General features: G+C 35.4%; 1 protein-coding gene across 1 annotated transcript; it reads right to left on the minus strand.

The window, feature by feature from the left end:
* Window positions 1-2,001: 2,001 nt before the first annotated feature.
* ZNF260 (zinc finger protein 260) lies at window positions 2,002-14,637 on the minus strand. Its single transcript, XM_079117304.1, has 2 exons — window positions 14,418-14,637; window positions 2,002-4,758 (listed from the first exon to the last, which is right to left on the minus strand). Exon 2 carries the CDS (start codon window positions 4,297-4,299, stop codon window positions 3,079-3,081), a length of 1,221 nt encoding a protein of 406 aa, XP_078973430.1. The 5' UTR covers window positions 4,300-4,758; window positions 14,418-14,637; the 3' UTR covers window positions 2,002-3,078.
* Between the last annotated feature and the right edge of the window lie 1,737 nt (window positions 14,638-16,374).

The raw sequence follows: 16,374 nt of genomic DNA on the forward strand, positions 1-16,374 counted from the left end.
ATCATTTTATTAAATTTAAATTAATATATCTGAAATGAGTCTAAGGTTTAAATGCTGTGTACTTTCATTTTTATCACTCTTCAAAAGGACCATTAACAATTTCTGTCAAGTTATCATGAAAAGGGATGAAGAAAACAAAAATCCTTACAAAGATACTGACTTTTGTAAGAGGTCCAAGAGCTCCCTTTGCAGTGACACTTTTCCCCAAGGAAATAAACAACGTGAGTGGGGACTGACAGTGTCTGGTAGAACTGAAAACAAAATTATTTGGCAGGTCAAAATTGAAATCCAAGAGTTAATGTTTTACTCATTGGCTTATTAAAAAAAAATTGAGTGACATGCTTTCTTTTCAAAAATGTCTAATTCCTAATGCCAATATTGATTATATGGAGTATTAAAATTTCTGATGTTTCAGTAAAAACTAACTCCAATTTACAATATAAACTGAATGATAGGATCCTTAAACATATGTAATCCAACCTGTTCCAAAATAATGCTATAACTTTTTTTTTTTTTTTTTTTTTTTTTTTTTTGCAGTGCTCAGGATTGAACCCAGGGCCTTGTGTATGGGAGGCAAGCACTCTACCAACTGAGCTATATCCCCAGCCCTATGTTGTAACTTCTAAGTAGAGACTGTACAGATTAATGTGACAAGTATATTTAAATAACTGAATTTGTTGCCACCTCAATATTAAAAAGTTTATCTCATATTTGAACATACTAGTATTAGACTGTAGTTTGACTTTCTGAAATTTGTTACCCATGCTCAACTGCTGCTCAAAAATATCAAATGAAAAATTTCAGAAATAATTCACGTTGTAAACTGAGCACTCAGGAGCCTGATGAAATTTCATGCCCTCTCAATCCATTTGTCCACAGATGTAAATCATTGCTTTATCCAGTGTATCCATACTGTATGTCCTACCTGCCTAGCATCTCTGGTTACCAGAATAACTGCTGTGGTATCCCAATGCTCATGTTTAAATAAGTCTTATTTTACTTAATAAAGTAAAACTAGTGATGCTGGCAATCTGGGTGTGCCAAAGTACAGTATTTTACCTTTAATCAAAAAGGTAAAAGTTCTCAGCTTAATAAGAAAAAAAAAAAAATCACACTGAGGTTGCTAAACTGTACAGTAGATTGTTGTTAATCTCTTATGACACAAATTTAAAAATTAAACTTTATATTAGATATGTATAGGAAAATCCTAACATATAAAGAGTGAAGCACCATTCAGTTTCAGGCATCCACTGGGGGTTTTAGAATGTATCCTCCCTAAAACAGAGGCACTTAACCACTAAGCCACATTCCCAGTCCTTTTTTACGTTTTATTCTGAGACAGGGGTCTCACTAAGTGCTTAGGGCCTTACTAAGTTGCTGAGGCTCCTCAAAACTGTGAGCCTCCTGCCTCTGCCTTCTGAACCCGAGATTACAGACATTTGCCACCACACCTGGCACCATCTTCCTTTTTAAGAAAATAGCAGAAAGAATAGAATGAATACGTATATTACAACTCAGAATTAACTAACATTTTGTTACTTATACTTAGAATTTTTAAGGAGAAATAGACTATTTTGACACACAACTAATTAAAAAAAAATTTTTTTTTTTTTAGTTGTAGATGGACACAATAACTTTTTTTAATGTGGTGCTGAGGTTCAAACCCAGTGCCTCACACATGAGAGGTAAGCATTCCACCACTGAGTCACAGTCCCAGCCCTCCAATTCACTCTTTAGTTTTATGCGAAACCAGGCATGGTGGTACATGCTTATAATCCCAGAAGTTTAGGAAGCTGACGCAGGAGGATTGAGTTCAAAGTCAGCATTATCAATTCAATAAGGCCCCAAGCAACTTAGTAAGACTTTTTGACTATGTCTCAGAATAAAATTAAAAAGGGCTGGGGATGTAACTCAGTGGTTAAGTACCCTGGGTTCAATCCCTAGTACTAAAAAAAAAAAAGTTTTACAAAAAAGTGTTTATCCATAACCAATGCAAGTAACTGGGGTTGGTTAGTGTTAATTTTATTTAGATTTACACAGGTATCTCTACAATTTTTTCATAACTTCAGTTTTCTTCAATCTATATAATTTTTCTTATCTTTCACTGTTAATACATAGATTTAATTTGTACTTAACTGCCAAAGCATATTCTATTGTATGACTATATTACATTTTATTCATCTATTTCACAAGCAACAGACATCTGTTTCCAATTTTTGGCTACCATTTTTCATGCTGCAATGAACAGACTGATAACAACATTATACTCCCTGTGTACAGGTGTTAGTATCTTGGGTATATGTATATATACTTACTTCTTCTTAGTATATACTTCTTCTTAGTATATACTTACTAATTTCTAAAATAGAAATCTATTCTGGAATCTATTTTAGAAATTATTTCCCATCCTAAGGTTTTAAAAACACGCATGTATAAAATTTATATTAAGTTTTGCTTTTTGCATTCTAGCATTCAACAGTTTCAGATTTCATAAGAAATAAATATTTTAATGTAAAATGATGACAGAGGTCTATTTATTTTTCAAATTAAGAATCAATTACCCTGAGACCATTTTAAAATTCATCCATAAATTCTGGATGCCAACTCTAGGCATTACCAATTACCCCTAAATTCATGCTTTATGGATTCAGTATTCTGCCCCAAATTCAATTTTCTACAACTGCACTGTCAAATACTTTGATGATTAGTTTTACAAAGTACACATGTAGCAAAGCACATAACAAAAAAATAATTGTGTCTCTTCAATTTTAAGTCCTTATAGCTCTCATATTGTTGTCTCAATGTATCTCCACAGGCCTCCCAGAATCATGCAAGTGGTCTTCAAAACTTCAACATGAATGCTTATAAAAGTACAATGTTAAGTGTTTACTGTGGAAGCTTTTTCCCTTTGGAGGTATAGGTTTTCACTGTACTGATACTTATTAAACATCTTTATATTTTGAGATGCTGCAGGATTTCTCACATTTTTGTCACTTTAATGTAAAACAAGTTTTCTGATATATTATTAAGTATTAATTCTGCTGGGGTTTTTCCTACCTCCAAGGCCTTCATAGAGCTTTAATGAGTATGAATTCTCTGGTGTCTAATGTGATGTGACTTCTGGCTGAAAGCTTTCCCACATTCACTACATTGATAAGGTTTTTCACCAGTATGGATTCTCATATGTAGAGCAAGAGTTGAGAACTGAGAAAAGGCTTTCCCACATTCATTACAGCCATAGGGTTTCTCACCTGTATGGCTTCTCATATGTACAGTAAGAGATGAGCTTTGACAGAAGGCTTTCCCACATATTTTACATTCATAAGGTTTATCACCTGTATGGATTCTCACATGTACAATAAGTGATGTGATTCGAGAAAAGGCTTTTCCACATTTATTACATTCATAGGGTTTCTCTCCTGTATGAATATTGTGATGTTTAATGAGGTATTGCTTCTGCCTGAAGATTGTTCCACATTCATTGCATTTATAGGGTTTCTCTCCAATATGAATTTTCTCATGCTCAGTGAGATTTGATTTACCACTGAAGGCTTTCCCACATTCCTTACAAGTGTATGGTTTCTCTCCAGTATGACTTCTCTGGTGTCTAATGAGGCTTGACTTTTGAATGAAAGCTTTCCCACATCCTTTACATTCATAAGGTTTCTCTCCAGTATGGATTCTCTGATGGATAATGAGGTTTTCCTTCTGGCTAAAGGCTTTCCCACACTCATTACATTTAAAGGGTTTCTTCCCACTATGGATGTTCTGATGTTTAATGAGGTATTGCTTCTGGCTGAAGGTTCTTCCACATTGATTACATTCGAAAGGTTTTTCTCCAGTATGAATTTTCTCATGCTCACTGAGATATGATTTTCCATTAAAAGCTTTGCCACATTCCTTACAGGCATATGGTTTGTTTCCTGTACGATTTCTCTGATGTTTAATGAGGGATGGCGTCTTAATAGAAGTCTTTCCACTTTCATGAGATTTCTCTCCAGTATGATGTTTCTGATGAGAAAGGAAGTTTCCTTTTTGGCTAAAGGCTTTTCCACACTTATTACACTTATATGATTTCTTTCCTGTATGACTTTTCAAATGTAGAGTAAGTGATGAGACCCGAGAGAACACTTTACCACATTCAGTACATTCATGTGACTTTTCTTCAGTATGCATTTTCCTATGCTCTATTAAGTTTTGCTTTAGGCTAAAGGTTTTTCTACACTCATAAGGATTCTGTCCAGTATAAATTTCATCATGCTGAAGGTGATCTGAATCAGGCTGAAGACTTTCCAACATTCCTGTCCTGCCCAGGGATTATTCTATTAGGTTTCCCTTGTAGCTACAGAAATGCAGTAAGGATGAAAGCTTTTCCACCTTTCACTTAATTTGTGTGATTTCTTTTTAGTATTAATTCTCAGGTATCTAACAAACTTGAGTTAATGATGGAAGATTTTTCTCACATTGGTTATCCTGAGATGAGATGATTACAAAAAGGAATGAGCTAGATATAGCATTCTCTATATTAATGGTTCTTTCTTACTCTGCTTCTTCCATATTTAAGTATAAATTATGTTTCAAGCTCTTCAACTGAATCCCATACACAGAAGTGTAGCCTTGAAGAAACAATGTCTGTGCTCCAAGGAAATCCTTTTTCCTAGGTTGTCTAAGTTTTTCCTGACTATATTTTCACAGAGAATAATGAGACTTCACTTTCAAGTTGTGTCTTTATCTGTTTATAAACTTCCCAGGCTTTTGCTTAAAAAAAAAAAAAAAAAAAAAAAAATCATGGAAAAAGAGTTAACAAGTGCCTGGTGCCTGGCATGTAGTAAGCATTCAATAAATTAGCTTATTGTTATCATCAACATCATTAACACCTGTGAATTTTCCCACAATCATTAATAAAATTTCAGAAATGTGCTTTTAAAATAGACTATTCAAGACTAATCAGTATAAACATTCAAATACATGTAACATTCATAAGTATATACATCTTCGACTGCTTTTAATTAATTAATTAATTTAAAATTATTTTATTGTTGTTGTTTATCTTTTATTTGATGATGGGGATTGAACCCAGAGCCTCATGCATGCTGGGCAAGTGCTTTGCCACTTAGCTATTTCCCTAGCCCTTCAACTGCTTTTAAATGTAACCCTATATATATCATGAACAGTAAAATAAGAGAACACATAAAGACTAGGTAATTATTATGATGAATGACAAATATGAGACTGGCAGAATGTAGGATAACAGAGCAAAACATAAAATGAACAGAAGAATATAAATAAGGTATTTACTTCTACATATTCCTGAAATTCCAATAAATGATTAAAAAAATCAAAAAAGATGAAGGTATGCAAATACAAAAACTGTAAGGTCAAGACCCCAAGTGAACAAAAGGTATTGGGGAATTCTGGAAGGAAAGTAAATGGAGAACCGTATACAAGGGGATGAGTAAATGTTTACATATATAATAGGAACTGGATTCCCAGAAGGTTGGTTGTTGCCAGATGTGTAATGATGAATGGATTCTTTTCTGAAAAAAGTATTATCCATAAGAATACTTACAGACACTATTTGGAGTAATATAAAAAACATCTAGATTCCTAACTGATTGCTGCACAGTGAAGCTCAGTGTTTTAAACCTTATCAAGCACAGAGAGATTATAATAATCTCTCTAGATCCTCAATGTTAAATATTAATGTAGAGTTAAAAGATCATAAAACATTTGATGAAGGCCCTAACATCAGAGACAGATGAAAACAAATAGGCAAATACAAGGCAAAGAATAGAACACAAATATATAACAATATATCTGGGCTATGTAGCTCAGTGATAGAGCTCTTGCTAGCATGCATGAGGCTCTAGATTTAGTCCCCAGTACTGAAAAAATTAAAATAAACATTATATTTAATGTCACAAAAAGCCAAGAGAAGATTCTTATAGCAATGAAATATTAACAGGGCTCTAAAAAAAAAGTGCTTTTAGAAATTAACTTTAAAAATTTAATGCAAGAAAAAAAAAAAGGTCTAGGAAATCTAGAATAAAAAAAGGAAGAATGGAAGGAAGGGAGAAAGTGATAAGGATATACAGACACAAGTGGTGGAAACATGATGAGGTTAAGGGAATAATTCTACAAACTGGGCCCACTGTGCCAACCCTCCCCCACATACTTTTGCTTTTTTTATGGTGGGGTGGTACTAGGGAATGAACCAAGGGACACCTTACCACAGAGCTTCATCTCCAGTCCCCAACTCCACCTTTTTTTTGAGTCAGGGTCTCAAAAAAATTGAGGGCCAAATTGCTTAGGCCCTCATTAAGTTGCCAAGGTTGGCTCTGAACTTGCAATCCTCCCACCTTAGCCTCCCCAGCTGGGTGTGACAGGCATGTGACACCATGCCTGGCTACTTTTCACTCTGAAAAGCAATTTACCTGTAGCCCTGTTTGGCTTAAGTGGACAGGATATGTTAACTCTGGGGAGCCTTTATATTGTGGGGGTGAATACTGGGGTTTGAACCCAAGGGCCATTTATCGCTAAGCTATATGCCCAGCCCTTTCTTAAAATTTTTTTTTTCTTTTGAGACTAAATTGCTTAGGGCCTCTCTAATTTGCTGAGGTTGGCCTCAGACTTGCAATCCTCCTGCCTTAACCTCCCAGGTTGCTGGATTACAGGTGTATACCACCATGCCCAGCTCCCTTTCCTATCCCTTCTAATAAACTCATGCCTGTTACTCTGAGTGACATGTCTGAAATCTTTCTGGCATGCTTATAAAAATAAAGGTTTGAAGGGGGGACCTTAACACTGCCTTACTTTCTTGGAAGGCCCAGCTCTGTAACGAAAGGAATAAAGAGAGTAATGACTGGATGGTCCAACAACTATTAGAAGAGTTGGAGAGGAAATCTGAACAAAAATGAATGTAGGTAATTTTCAAAAAATATAAGAAAACTTATCAGAATTATAGATTGAATCTATATATTGAACAGGCCCATCAAGTACAAAGAACATTATTCCATTTAAAAGGAATCTACCTTGCTGGTTGTGGTGGTGCTCGCCTGTACTCCCAGTGGCTTGGGAGGCTAAGGCAGGAGGATCATGAATTCAAAGCCAGTCTCATGGGGCTCGGGTTGTGGCTCAGTGGTAGACTGCTTACCTGACATGTGTGAGGCCCTACCTGGGTTCGATTCTCAACACCGTGTACAAATAAATAAATAAAATGAAGGTAAAATAATTGGGGGAAAAAAAAAAGCCTGAGCAATTTAGCGAGAACCTAAGCTATTTAACAAGACCCTATTTCTAAATAAAATATGAAAAAATTAAAATTAAAAAATTACAAGGCTCTACCCTAAAGCATATCACGGTGAAACTTCAGCTACGGATAAAAAGGGATACTAAATATTTATTTTATTTAAAAAATTTTTTTTTGGTTGTTGATGGACCTTTATTTTATTCATTTACTTATATGCAGTGCTGAGGATAAACCCAGTGCCTCACACATGCCGGCAAGTTCTCTACCACTGAGCCACAACCCCAGCCCCCTAAATATTTATTTTAAAAGTTATTTATCATATAAAGAGAAGTAAAAAGATTTATTGTATCAAAAAACACTTAACTCTAGAAACTAACAAGACAATGGACAATCCCAATCCCAAATAATAAATATAGCAATAATTAATAAAAATATAATCATTATTATTATTTGGGACTAGAGATGGAATCCTGGGGCGATTTACCAATGAGCTACATCTCCAGTCCTTTTTGTTTTATTTTGAGACAGGGTCTCCCTAAGTTGCTTAGGGCCTCACTAAATTACTGAGGATGGCCCTGAACTTCCAATTCATCTGCCTCAACCACCTGAGCTGCCAGGATTACAGGCGTGTGCCACCATGCCTGGTTCCTATTTGACTTTTAAAAGTTCCTACTCATTATACCTACAGAGTTGGTCTTGAAGACTCGGGTCTTTTAACTTGAACCCATTTATAACTGTGTAACTAGAGACAATGCTCTTTTTATCTAGTTGCAATTGAGGCTCACATATGCTAAAAACCAAAGTATACATATAACTAATGATCTCTCACCAAAGAAGGAAATAGGCCAAAAAAGCTATCTTTGCATCTAAATCTGGTTACTATGGTGTTTTAATTATAGATATTATTGTTTCTGGATGTGAAAACTGTCATTAGCATCAATTTCTGTATTCACTTCATTGTTTGCTTTTACTAGGCCTGATACACTGATACCCAAACTCTTCTGTAAAGAGCCCTTTTCTTTCTCTCTCCTAAAACATTTGTTTTTTATCCTTCAACATCATCCTGATCTTTTTGTCAGAATATTATTATTTTCTCATAAACCTTTGTAAGAACGGACTCTGGTAAATGCACTGTCACTCATATCAATGCTTTAACTTTCATAATTTAGAGAAAAAAATGGCCTCAACCCATTCACATAAGTGAAAATTCACTCAAAATAAATCATGGATCTAAAGCACTAATACTATTAATATGAAAGAAAAAAATGGTAGATTCCATCACAAGTTCAAAACTAATGCTCCTCAAAAACAGTGAAGAATGTGGGGTTGGGCTGTGGCTCAGTGGTGGAGCACTTGCCTCACATGTATGAGGCACTGGGTTCGATTCTCAGCCCTGCATATAAGTAAATGAATAAAATAAAGGTCTACCAACATCTAAAAAATATTTTTAAAAAAATGAAAATGAAAGGGCAAGCTGCAAATTGGGAGAAACTTAAATCTTTAAAAATACACATACACATTCAATTAAAAAAAATAAAAAGGACTGCCAATCTAAGTGCAGGTTCAAAGAAACCATAACTCTCTCACATTGCAGGTCATAATAAAAAATGGCATAGCCACTTCGGAAAACTGCTCTATGCCTTGATTTTAGTGTTGGTTATGTGATTATATACAACAAAATTCATCAAATAATATACCTCAAGGTGGTGACTTATGTAAATTACATTTCAATCAAGTTGAAAAGGCAAATCCTTCCCCATTGTTGCTCTACAATAATCACGAGTGATTTAATGGTCACCTAGTTTATGCTCAAGACTGTAGACAAGAAGGATAAAATGCTGCCTTTCTCTCACTGAGCTTCAATGTACGTGTTATATATCAAAATGACAATATGAATATAAGATATTATACAGGGCTGGGGAGATAGCTCAGCTGGTAGAGTGCTCGCCTCACAAGCACAAGGTCCTGAGTTCGATCCCCAGTACCACAAAAAAAGAAGAAGAAAAAAAAGATATTATACAATTAGGATCTAAGTTGCTCAGGAAGCCATGATATGCAAACTTTGGGGACTTTGGGCTAGAAGCAATAGAAATGTTTTCATAAGATTGAAGCTCAAAGCAGGATGCAATAATCCCAGCTATTTGCATGGGCTGTTACAATAGGATTACATATTTGAGGTCAGTCTGGGCAATTCAGTAAGACTGTCTCAAAAAATAAAAATGGCCAGGAATGTAGCTCAGTGGTAGAATATCCCTGGGTCTAATTCTAGTACGGCAAAATAAATAAACAAATAAATAAATAAACACATAAACAAATGTATGTCAATAATTAAAAAGAAGTTCAATGTTAAATGAGGGACAGGACCTTATTAGATGGATTTAAGGCAGAGATACAAAGAAGCTCATGTTCACCTATGAAGCGCATGTCAAACCCATGAAAAAGGTTGCAAATGTTAAATCAATTGTGGTAGAGAGAAGAATAAAAATATACTGATATTTTCATTATTCCCAGTGGAGTGTAAATAGGTACTGCTTAAATAAATCAAAGATTAGGAGCTGAAATGTGGCTCTCTGTAGGGTGCTTGCCTAGCATGATGAGACCCTGAGGCCCTGAGTTCAATCCATAGCTGTGGAAAAAGAAAAGAAATCAAGAATCAAGACTAAAAAAATTGATGAATATACAGGTAACTCAGAAAAGGAAGAAAATACAATCTTTCCAGGTTTTCCAGAAGAAAAGACATGCTTGAAACAAAGCAAAGTCAAAAGATTCTATAAAGATAAAGATGGAGTAGAATATAAAACATAATGCATAACGTCATATAAAAGAGCCGGGCTGGGGATGTTGCTCCATGGTAGAGTACTTGCCTAGCATACATGAGGCCCTGAGTTTTATTCCCAGGACTACAAAAAAAAGAAACAAAACTAACCATATTGTTCATGCTAATAAATGCAATTAGAGCAAACATAACTATAAAAAGGACTATGATAAACTATGTAGAGTGTTCTCAGTCCCTATCCCAGAACTCTTCCAACAGACAAATCTAAGGTTGGGGTCCAAACAATCTGTATTTAACAAGATTTACATGCCTAAGTTTAGCAATTCTTCACATAGCAAAATTCATCTATACTCTCTACATAAAAGACATGTATCTAAAACAATATGTATCAGAAATGCTGAAAATAATATACAATGATGATAAAAGAGGATAACCAGACTATATCAACTGGAAAAAATCCCACATAGAAAAGCACATTAATAATGAAGAAAAAATTTCTCTCAATTTATGAAACCAAATCTGTAAGAATATATAAAAAAAAAAAATAAAGAAAAATATAAACCAGGTGCAATGGTGCATATCTGGGATTGAAAGTTTGAGGCCAACTTGGGCAACTCAGGGAGAGCCTGTTATCAAAATACAATAAATGGGCTGGGGTGTGGCTCAGTGGTAGAGCACACTAGCCTCACATGCATGGGGCACTGGGTTCAATCCTCAGCACCACATAAATAAATAAAAAATAAAGGTATTGTATAAAAAATATAATAAATAAGTAAAAAGGGCTTATAAACTAGGTGTATTCTTCAAAGGACAGGCAAAATACTCTGACCAAAAAAGTAACAGAAATTATAAAACAAAAATAAAAAATGTTTAAGATCTACTGATTTTGGCTGGGGGCAGTTGCATACACCTCAATCCCACCAATTTGGTAGGCTAAGGCAAGAGGATCTTAAGTTCAAAACCAGCCTCAGCAATTTAACCAGAACCTCAGCAACTTAGGGAAACCCTATCTCAAATAAAAATAAGCTCTTGCTGGGGTTGTAGCCCAGTGGTAGAGTGCTTGCCTAGCATGTGTGAGGCATTAGGTTCAATTCTCAGCACCACAAATAAATTAAAAAAAAGGTCCACTAACAACTAAAAAAAATATTAAAAGCTCAGTAGTAAAGCACCTCTGGGTTCAATCCCTAGTACCAAAGGGGGAAAAAAAAACTAATAGTTTTAACAAACTCTTTGGCCAAAAGGATATATTAATAAATTTCAGAATATTCAGAAATATTACTCATTAAAACAAAGCATATGAGAAACTACAGAACTTATTTGAGCAAATGCTTAGAGAAGAACCCTTAGCATAAACTTTACATTATTTAAAGAAGAAATAACAACAAAGCACTTTAAGTGATTAAAATAAGGAAAAGTAGTCAAGAAAAATGAATGTACAGATAAAAGAAATTAAGGAATAAACGAAAAGAAATGAAAACACCCATGAATTGATTCTTAGGAAAAAACTTAAAAAGGAATAAAAGAAAAAAGAGAAAGAAAAAAATAGAAGCAAAAACCTAGCAAATATAACCTCGGAAACTGAAAATGTAAACAAAAAAAAATAAAAAGAAAAACTTAGTGAAACACTATCTCAAATAAAATAGGTAGTAGTGGTTTCTTTCCCGACCCATTTTATTTTTTTTTAAATTAGTTTTTTACATGTTGATGGACTTTATTCATTTACTTTTATGTGGTGCTGAGCAAATGCTCTACCACTGAGCCACAACCCAAGCCCCTAACCCATTTTAACAGGTCATCATTTACACAGAGTACAATTAAGAGTTTGTTTGCCTTTAGGGCATTTTGATTTATATCTCAAAAGTATTTTTTAAACCAGAAAAAAAAAATACTATTGAAAGGATCATTTTTTTTTTTATTGTTGACTAGTTTAGACTTGTCATTTACAGTGTGAAAAATTCACTTATAATGTGTGTGTGAAAGATGTTGATGTAATGCCTATAACAATACGAGGGGCTTTAATTACAAAGGAGAAGTAATCTTTTACTTTCTCATTAGGAATATAATATATTAAGTCCTGATCTATTGTACATCATATTTTCCCAAATGTAATGAGTTTAAAAAGTAACTGAATATTTGGGAGGCTGAGGCAGGAGGATTGCAAGTTCTGAGTCAACAGCTTATGAGACCCTGTCTCAAATTAAAAATAAAAAATAAAAATGACTATAACAGGACTGGGGATATAGCTCAGTTGGTAGTGTGCCTGCCTTGCAAGCACAAGGCCCTGGGTTCAAACCCCAGCACCACAAAAAAAAAAAAAAAAAAAAGACTATAACATGCCCAAATTCACTCATTTTCTTATTGTCTATGACTACTTTAGTGCTACAATGCCTGAGTTGAGTAGTTTTAACAGTGACCCCATGGCCTACAAAACCTAAAATACCTGTTTTCTGGCCCTTTACAGAGTTTGCTGCCTCCCTGTCCTTAGCGTGTCCTCCCTCTTCCAACGGGCATTGTTAAATCAGATCTAATCACAACTATTTACTAGGCAACCTAGAAGGACACTTGATCCTTAAAGAACCTCAAAGACCAAAGTTACCATGCAAATCTGTACAATTTACCACATGACTGTTATATGCCAAGAAATCAATTCCCACATTCCTTAAACTAGTACATTTTGAGGTTCATTATAGTCACTTAGCCTTATATGATTAGTGCACTAATTAGTCCTGTCTCTCTGCTTTGTCCATTATGTCTCTGAAATGCCTAATAAATGTTAATCACTGGCCTGCACCTCTCTCTTCAACAACTGATTCACATATCTAACTAGCTTTTCAACTTCTGTACTTAAATGTCTAATGGGTATTTAATTTGCTGCCCCAAACCAAACTCTTGCTCCATCTCCCAAACCAATTCCTTCCCAATTCTTCTATCTCTTTAAATAACAAGCTAATTCTCCCAGTTTCTCAGGCAGTACTTCCCTTTCTCTCAGATCACACATCTGTTATACTCTCATCTCTCTGGCTGTATCTTCAAAATATGCCCAGAATCTGGCCATTTCTCACATTCTTATTGGGACCACCAAGGTCTAAGTCACATTATATCTTGTAGATTGTTTAATAGGTTCCTCACTGGTCTTGCCTTTGTCTTTACAATTCTCAACAGAGCAGTCACAGTAATGTTGTCACAATATATCAGGTCACTGCTCTACCTAGAAGCCTTCCACTATACTTATAAAAACATTTAGAAGCACATACAAGATAATATTAATAGTGGTTGCTTCTGGGGAACAGAAGTAGAGAATTGAGGGGCCAGGAATAAGGAGACATAATCTCTTGTCTTATGTCTTAACATCCTATCAACCATATGTATTAATTTTTTAAAAAAAACATTTGTTTAGTTATAGATGGACATAATACCTTTATATTATTCATTTATCCATATGCTTTGCTGAGGATCAAACCCAGTGCCTCACACATGCTAGGCAAGTGCTCTACCACTGAGCCGCAACCCCAACCCAAGCATATGTATTAAATTTTAAGAGTAATTACATTATTTCTTGTTAAAAGTAGCAGAGAAATGATCGAGTAGGATCAATAATAAGTTCCAAACTTGCAATACCATTCAGGAAGTAGAGAAATGTTAAACTATGATGGCTCCAAAGGAAATGAAACTAATGGGAAAAAATTCAACTCTGAGCCAGGCACAGTGGCACACACCTGTAATCCCAGCGGCTTGGGAGGATTGCGAGTTCAAAGTCAACCTTAGCAAAAGCAACTCAGTGAGACGCTGTCTCTAAATAAAATATAAAATAGGGTTGGGGATATGGCCTAGTGGTCAGTGCCCCTGAGTTCGATCCCTGATACCACAGCCCCCCCCCAAAAAAAATTGAACTCTGAGGCATTTAACAGTGAAAGGAGGGAGAAAAGACAGATGTTAAATTTTAAAGAAAAGATCAATACACAGGTTTTTTTTTTTTTAAAGTTTAGTTGTGGACAGACACAAATTTATTTTTTTATGTGGTGCTGAGGATCAAACCCAGTGCTTCACACATGCTAGGCAAGCACTCTACCACTGAGTCACAACCCCAGCCCTACACACTAGTTCTTTTAAAGATAACAGACATGTGAAGGATTGAATGTTTAGGGAAATGAGGCTAGGCAACCAAGAAGTGAAAATGGAAAATGTCAGTGAAAGGAGAACAAACATGATAGAGGCTGTAAAAATCAGAAAATTAAGGCTACAACTGAGACAGAGACTAGTCTCTAAATTAGAGATTAGTAGGGCAACAAATCCTCTAGAATCTGAGAAAAGGGAAACAAAGACTCCAGAAACTCTCCCTGAATAACTATAATGAACCTTTATTCCATTCATAACTGCCAAATTCTCACTTACCCAGCGAGACCCTTCTTTATATTTCTTCTCAAATCATCCATTGCTCTTCTTGTTTGAACTGGTGACTTTAAACTTATAAATACACAAAGTGACACAGGACTTGGCCGTTATGGTTGGGAGTCAAAGCAGCATGCCAGAATTCAGGCTGAGTTCTTAGAACCCTCAAAGGTTTTCAAAGGCAAAGAGAGTGTAGCTCTTGGGAATGCACATACAAGTTGGCCTGCAATAAATAACAAGATTATTATAGTTTGGCTATGAAGCGATCACAAATAAGCTCTTGTGATAAGATAATACAGGAATGTTCAGAGGTGAAATGATTATATTTTGAGAGCTGTGACCTAATCAGTGAATTAATCCACTTGATGGATTAATAACTTAAAGGACTACTATAATGGGTAGTAACTGTAGGCATGCGGGATATGGCTAGAGGAGGCAGGTCACTGGGGGACTGCCCTTGGGGATTATATTATGTACCCATGGCTCCTCCTGCTCTTTTCCTGGGTGCCATGGGCACAGCAAGGCTCTACTACCATGCCCTTCCCTTACGATGTTCTATCTTACCTGGGCCCAGATCACTGGAGTCAGCCCACCACAAACTGAATCTTTGAAACCATGAACTAAAATAAAACTTTTCCTCCTCTAAGTCATTCTTGTCAAGTATTTTGGTCACAGCAATGAAAAGCTGACTAACATATTATGATGAGGCTTGGGCATGTATAAATGTGAAGAGTATCTGTGCTTTGCATCTCAAGCTAAACCCATTATTCCATTCAAAAGTTCCACATGTTGGATGTGATGGCACATGCCTGTAATACAGCTACTTGGAAGGCTGAACCAGGAAGATCACAAGTTCAAGGCCAGTCTGTGTAATTCACGGAGACCCTGTCTCAAAAAATAAAAAAGGTTGATGTGCACAGTAGTGCACATCTGAAATCCTAGTGACTCAGGAGGCTGAGGCAGGAAGACTACAAGTTTGAGGTCACCCTTAGCAACACAGCGAGGCCCTCAGCAACTTGGTGAGACACTGTCTCAAAATAAAAAGTAAAAAGGGTTAGGTATGTAGTTCAGTGGTAAAGTATCCTTGGTTCAATACCTAGTAGTTTAAAATAAAACAAGGCTCCACATATTTCAGATATGGAAAACAGAAGGTAACTTATTTTCAGAAACCATGAGTCTGAGTTATCATAGTTCTCCAGAATCACAAACTCAAGGTTTTAGCTTTTTTTTTTTTTTTAGTTGTCAGTGGACCTTTATTTTATTTATTTATATGTGGTGCTGAGAATGGAATCCAGTACCTCAAATGACAGGCAAGTGCTCTGCCACTGGACCACAACCTCAGTCCCTCAACATATTTTTTTTTAAATATATTTTTTAGTTGCAGATGGACACAATACCTTTGTTTTATTTATTTGTTTATTTTTTATGTGATGCTGAGGATCAAACCCAATGCCTCATATGTGCTAGGCAAAGCTCTACTACAGAGCTACAACCCCAGCCCCCTTTACAGGTTTTATTAAGCAGGTGTCACCTGTGGCGTTGCTCCTGATTGAAATAAAATTTTTGAGTATCATTTCTCCATAACAACATTTTTCTTATAAAAATGAAGTCATACGCCTTGAACAATATGGTTGGTGGATAAAATATTAAGGAAATTATTCTGATAGTATTCATAGCTCAGAGCTCTTAAAAATAGAGGCCTAAGTTTTACTTAGATTAGGTTACTCTAGGAGAGATTAAATGTAGTAAGAGTCCCATAATTATATGTACATTCACTGATTCAGCAAACATACTTATCTAATATGTGCTATGAAGAAATCTTAAGTTTCAAATTTGTAATGTGTTATGACAGGGAAAAAGATCAAACTTAGAGGCTTTTTTCTTACTTAGGTGAAATAGCCTAAAAACCTGGTTTGATAGTGCTATGAATACTGAAACAGATAATACAAAAGGGGAAATG

Source organism: Sciurus vulgaris, assembly GCF_902686455.1.
Source record: "Sciurus vulgaris genome assembly, chromosome: 17".
NCBI classification, from domain to species: domain Eukaryota; kingdom Metazoa; phylum Chordata; class Mammalia; order Rodentia; family Sciuridae; genus Sciurus; species Sciurus vulgaris.